The sequence below is a fragment of the Cherax quadricarinatus genome, chromosome 30 (assembly GCF_038502225.1).
Source record: "Cherax quadricarinatus isolate ZL_2023a chromosome 30, ASM3850222v1, whole genome shotgun sequence".
Classification (NCBI taxonomy): Eukaryota; Metazoa; Arthropoda; class Malacostraca; order Decapoda; family Parastacidae; genus Cherax; species Cherax quadricarinatus.
This window is the reverse complement of record NC_091321.1, coordinates 850727-857500: the sequence shown is the minus strand read 5'-3', so window position 1 is coordinate 857500 and position 6774 is coordinate 850727. Positions and strand designations below refer to the sequence as shown.

At 38.6% G+C, this 6774-nt stretch overlaps 1 protein-coding gene across 1 annotated transcript in view; it reads left to right on the top strand.

Annotated features, from left to right (window-relative positions):
* LOC128692479 (centrosomal protein of 104 kDa) overlaps positions 1–5079 on the top strand; it is a 414264-nt gene extending 409185 nt beyond the window's left edge. The window contains exons 16-19 of the mRNA XM_070089824.1: positions 318–463; positions 1712–1813; positions 2218–2352; positions 3615–5079. Of these exons, the coding sequence (XP_069945925.1) occupies positions 318–463; positions 1712–1813; positions 2218–2352; positions 3615–3790 (559 nt within the window). The 3' untranslated portion in view covers positions 3791–5079. The remainder of the gene's footprint in view (positions 1–317; positions 464–1711; positions 1814–2217; positions 2353–3614) is intronic.
* Positions 5080–6774: the final 1695 nt, after the last annotated feature.

The following is a 6774-nucleotide window of genomic DNA, read 5'->3' as shown; positions in this document are numbered from 1 at the left end:
AGTAGTAGTAGTAGTAGTGGTTGTAGTAGTACTGGTAGTAGTAGTAGTAGTAGTAGTAGTAGTGGTGGTGGTAGTAGTAGTAGTAGTAGTAGTAGTAGTAGTAGTAGTAGTAGTAGTGGTTGTAGTAGTAGTGGTAGTAGTAGTAGTAGTAGTAGTAGTAGTGGTTGTAGTAGTAGTGGTAGTAGTAGTAGTAGTAGTAGTAGTAGTAGTAGTAGTAGTAGTAGTAGTAGTAGTAGTAGCAGGGGTATTAGTATTAATAGTATTTATATTAGTAGTATATCTTATAATAATAATTAATAATAATGATTCTTACCTAGAACGTGCATCTTCTGTGGGTCGTTCGACACCAGGTTCACAGACACGGGTCTGGACGTGCACTACTGGAGGTCATGTCCCATGTTGACCAGGTGTAACCACTGCCGCCAGGTGGTCGAGGTAGCTTCCCTCACCCAGCACCTTCTAGGTGAGTACCACCTATCTGCCAGATTTTGGCTTGTTATTATTTTAATATTAGAAGGTCAGTTGAAAGAATTTTGGGAAAATTCTTCTGTGTGGGTAAGAGGATTTACTCATGGTACTGGTTACTCACCCACTGGGAAAGTCTAAACTAATTTTTTTTTTACTCATGGGACAACCATTAAGAAAGTCTCAACTGATGTTTCTTGTAAAATTCAATTTCAATTGAAAAAGTAACTAAATTTTCTATCTTAAAAAGTATCTACGGTGCTACGTTACGTCCTTTACGTGATTACGACGACCACTGTATCAAACACGCAGGTGGTGCGACCGGTGCTACGTTACGTCCTTTACGAGATTGCGACGACCATTGTATCGTAAAGGTTTTGATATTTTAAAATTTATACATAATTATATAAATTAAAACATTATATTAATGGCCGCAATGTAGAATAAAACCTTATTGCATCAGTCCCAAACTTTAATATGCCGGAAGAGCAATTAAAGTTTAACACGATAATCCTTGCCCAGGTCAGTGGTCACCTCTGCAACACTGTTGTTGATCTGTCTTGCTGGACTAGCACAGTCCAAACATCCTCGGTCAGAGTTCTGTCCGGTCAGTGACTTAACACATGCTGCTTCGTATGTACCTGTGTGTTTCCATCAGTACTGTTAAATCAGACACGTGTGCAACACTTGGGTATCTGCACATGTCTAATTTATCAACTTGTCGGTTCTCTGAACCATTTACCTACATTCCATCAGTACTTTTGGCAGTGAGCTCTTAAATCAACCCAGTTGGTTGCTCTCGCGATACTATGTAATTCTCATTTAAACAGTCTTTAATTCAAGGTGACTACGAGTTATTTCACGGAAAAATTATACATCACCATTTTATAACCAAAACTGACAAGGAGGCATTAACACATTCCAGTAAAAATTCAATCCTTCTAGGCAGGACGCACCAGTGTTGGAAGTTTGAAGCCGATCAGATAAAGCTTCAGCTAGGAATAGCATATTAAAATGACCAAAGGTCTTCTGTACATACCAGTAGTCGAATAAACCTTTTTCTAATTACAGTGCACCAGCCTTAAAATTTTGAAGTCAGTCAGACGAGGCGTTCTCATGCTATAAACGAAAAATCTTCAAAGAAATTAGTAAATTCAGGGAAGCACTTAATGGTAACCCATCCAGGAGTACATATAATTTTTAAAATTAAGATATGACAGCACGTACTTGTGGTGTTTCCTTGCAGGTGAATGTGTGTCTTCAGCAGAGTACCGGAGGTGTGAGCGGTGTAGTGAAGCCATACCCAAGAAGAACTTCCATAGTCATGCCCTAGCCAAGTCTTGTATACGTGAGTCTTTTCTATCATCTCGCTCAGTCTTATGCTCTACCGCTTAATATCCACTTTCAACACGCTTACATTATGTCTCAGAATAATAGTGAGGAAACATCTAACATCCTCTTGATTTGCAGAGATAAACAATGCGTTTCGTTTTATTTATGGGACAGAAACACTTAACAGTACAATTCCTTAAAGAGATCTCACTAATGTTAGGTTCTGCTCATACAATGAGGAGAGTAAACATTCAGTAATCCATGAAAAGAGGTATTCACAATAATGTTACTCACGACGACATTTATTCGTTATACACTATAGCCAGTCTCGGCAACACTCATTACTTCCTTTTGCTTCACCAATGACTTTAATCCCTGTACCTTATATGTTGAGTCTAGCGTTAATGTTTCCCATTACAGCTTCTAAACCTGAGCCTGTTGCCAATCACTGTCCGCTGTGCCACGAGAACATCGCTCCGTGGGACGAGGGCTGGAGGGAGCATCTGATGCCGGGACCCAACTCCTGTACACACAACCCCAGGGCTTGGCAACAAGGTTCTCTTATATTGTGTTGTGAATTAGGGAAACGTAAGGAAACTGAGACATATTTTCTTGCAATCACCGAATGCAATAACTCATTGACAATACGAAGATCCGGAATGGTAGTACAAACCACGTAGCTTAGTGGTACAGAACTCGGCTCACAACCCAACGTGTGGTCAAGACTCCTCACTTCGGCCTCATACCAGTGGGGATGGTAGTTATATTCTTGCATGATTATCCTCGCCACATCATTTAACACAATGCACAGGAACTATACAAATTAAAAATAAACATTAGTCGATATTTCCATACGCTCTTGAGGAAGAACACCATAAAAACTTTAAGTCAAGGCAGCTGGATGCTAAAGGTTAGATTAAAACACTCAGCAATGTACTGGGAGTAACAGGCATCTACAGAAAAAAAACAGAAAAACGAAAATGGGGAGAAAGCCAACAGAAAGGTTAGGTGAAGAAGCAACCAGAAAGTCAGTAGACAGGTCAGGTGAAGACTAACGAGAAAGTCACTAGACGGGTCAGGTGAAGACGTAACAAGAAAGTCAGTAGACAGGTCAGGTGAAGACTAACGAGAAAGTCACTAGACGGGTCAGGTGAAGACGTAACAAGAAAGTCAGTAGGCAGGTCAGGTGAAGACTAACGAGAAAGTCACTAGACGGGTCAGGTGAAGACGTAACAAGAAAGTCAGTAGACAGGTAAGGTGAAGACTAACGAGAAAGTCACTAGACGGGTCAGGTGTAGATGTAACAAGAAAGTCAGTAGACAGCTCAGGTGAAGACTAACGAGAAAGTCACTAGACGGGTCAGGTGAAGACGTAACAAGAAAGTCAGTAGACAGGTCAGGTGAAGAGGTAACGAAAAAGTCAATGAACAGGTCAAGTTAGAAACAAATGTAACTTTGGTAAAACCAATTACGTCTCAAATGATCAGAGTAGCTGAGCCATCTCCTCTCTAGAAAATTAATACAAGTGCTGTGGCAGCTTGCTAACTTATAAATCATATTGCTTAAAAATTTATAGCAAGTTTTTATGTGGCCAGAGGAACGACATAAACGAGAAAACTGAGACTGCTAATATATTTTCTCTTTAAATTTTGTCAATCAGTTCTCAATGCTTTCAAATTTCTTTTGAATAGATGTAAACAATATATGGCTTATTGTACGTTTCTGTACTACTCACTGATGACATCTTGTAGCTCTGAGTTTTTATTTTTAGCACTAGTGACGGCAATTTTGACTTAAAAATTCATTTCACTCTCTCAGGTTCCAAGAAAGCTTTTTCAAGTGAGAAGAGCTCTTCAGTAGCATCAGTGGGAGCTGTGGGTGGCGGAGGAATCAAGTCTACCAGTGTAACTACTGCTGCAGTGGGAGTCAAAACCAGAATACCCGGCTCAGCAACCCCGGGAACACCCAGAAAGAATTTCAACAGACGGAGGTAGACAAGAAAAGAAATCTACGAGGGCAGTAGTGGAGAGGACACGTCAGGGCTACATGTACTGGGGCTGTGAACCAAATTTGGGGATCTAAGAACAGAAAGACATGACGGTGAAAATAACATTGACTAAGATATGTTTTTTTTCTCCCCCACTGTTGAAGATTTAAACATGTTAAATATGACCAAATTATTTTTTATACAAATTAATTCTCATAAAATAGAAGTGATAAATTCCAATGGAATTGAAAGTCAAGTGCTTAGTTTCAAAAATATTAATCACCTTGCTGCATTTCCCAATGGTACTCCACATTGGATGATAGTTTTAATTCCAGGAAATCAGTAAGTATCTTATCTCAATATATACATACTTTTGTGCACTCATCTTCGTCTTCACTCTGACAGAGTTTCAGTATTTTGATACAAAAAAAATATTCATTTGTGACAGATGATGGAATCAGCCCCTGAAACCGACTCTCACTGTCTCCTAATTCTTAATTTTGCTGGTATTATACATATAATACACAGAAAGAAAGTAAAATATATAAAAATCCATTTACATCAGCGTGGCTAGATGACCATCGATGGATCGCATGTGTTTAGTACTGGGTTACTAGCCTCACAGGTCTCACTGTTGAGTACTGGGATACTAGCCTCGTAAGTCTCACTGCTGAGTACTGGGATACTAGCCTCGTAAGCCTCACTGTTGAGTACTGGGATACTAGCCTCGTAAGTCTCACTGTTGAGTACTGGGATACTAGCCTCGTAAGCCTCACTGTTGAGTACTGGGATACTAGCCTCGTAAGTCTCACTGTTGAGTACTGGGATACTAGCCTCGTAAGTCTCACTGTTGAGTACTTTATCAATAACTTTGAAATGTATTTGATGATTCAATGATACCAAGATTAATTAATATTTTAGCCTTTTAGCCATTTTATACTGAGTAATTAAGCATTCCCTTGGAAAACTGAGAATGAGTGCTAGAGAAGTTTAATGCATTTTGTAAAATGCAATCTAGTGTGACTTTTTTAAATTGTTAATGCCATTTGTGAAACTTTTACATGTTAATGTTAACAGTAAAACCCCCATGAGTATTGTTAATAGTAGAACCCCATGGATAATGTTAACAGTAGAACCCCATGGATAATGTTAACAGTAGAACCCAATGAATAATGGTGCCTACTTATCTACATGTTGGTATCACAAAAGATAAAATCACCAGAGACTGCTGTGACTTTGAGGTATATAAGAATCAATACCAACTTTTTAAATCTTATGAGCATAGTGAAGTGTGGTGATTGGGGGTGGGTGGGGGGGCTTATGCTTTTCTTGTCACCAAGAATAGTGACTACTACTCATTTCATCATATAAATAAAAGCAGTGACTGCAATTTTGCTACTTTTGGTATCACTGTTGGCGTTACAGCCTGTTTGTACTTACAGCCAATACCGAATCTCACTCCAGGTTGTGAAGTGTAAAGTGTAACCGCATGGCTCCTGTACCCCGCTCCTTGGTTGAAAGATTAAGTGTAATTGAGTTTTGATGAATGTACTTACCACTTCCCCCCCTTCATCCCTCCTTTATTATTAAATGTAAAACCTCTCATTGTAAATACTTTTTTTACAAAAATTTGCCTTATTTACATCTAATAAATTTTTAAGTTACTTCTTCCTATACTTAACTTTGTAAATAAATGGAAAGGCACACACACACACATATATACATATGTTTAGAATTCGCAGAACAGGCGAAATATTCACAAACACTAATCTCAGGTCGAAGGAGACTCGAACCTAGGAACCTTGGAGCAAGGTACGCAGTGCTCTACTCAGCGTACCACAGTGGACCAATTTCTTGGCGCCCAGCCAACGCTAGACGTTTTGGTCCAAGGCAGCCAGCCTTCAGGCAGGTGATATTAGCTATTTCATCTCATCCACTGCATGCATCGACCGACGAGAGATTTTTAGTGTTTAGAATTAAATACTCACAAACACTAATTAATCTCTGGTCGAAGGAGACTTTAACCTAGGAACCTTGGAGCAAGGTACGCAGTGCGTTGGCTGGGCGCCAAGGTATTGGACCAGTGTGGTACGGTGAGTAGAGCACTGTGTACCTTGTTCCAAGGTTTGTAGGTTCGAGTCTCCTTCGACCTGAGATGTATAGATGTATGTATATATATATATATATATATATATATATATATATATATATATATATATATATATATATATATATATATATATAGGTGAGTGGGGGTACATGTTCAGGAATGAAACTCAAAATACTTCAACATGGTTTCGGGGTCACTTTACCTGTATGTTAATACCTACTTAATTCGCACAGTCATCATAACAGCAACAATATCAACCATTTATATCTGACAACATCAAGGTACAGAATATCACAAGCGCTGAATTAAGAGCATCTTTTGATTCCTCAGTAGTCTAGCTAAATCGTAAAAACGTATAAGACAATAATCTTAATGTTTGTTTCTCGTAATTATTCTGAATGGTACATTAGAGGTAATATTATTTTGTAGCTGGTAGAGGTGATCTAGTACAGGGCTGTCCAACACTTGACGATCTCTGAGTTCGAGTCACAAAGGCCGCAGTCCACTCTCACTTCAAGGTCACTTAATACCTATGATAGGGTTTAAATTTACGTTTCTCAGGTTTATTATTAATGCCACACGTCTCATCAGTGTGAGAAAATAATAGGTGTTACTCTCTGTCATCAATACACGAGTAATGTAAACATGTTTGGGGATGATTTTTTATCGAGTTTAATTCTTCTTCATTCTGATAAATTATTATTCATAGTAATAAGACAATCAACATAATGCACATTTGTTTTACTGTGCTTTATTCTGCAGATCTCAAAAAAATTTTGAAAGTTATTTTTTTAACACACTGACCGTTTGTTTCTGTCGTAGGATGGCACCAAAAACAGAAGAAACACTTTCACCAACATTCACTTAATCACGGTCTTGCC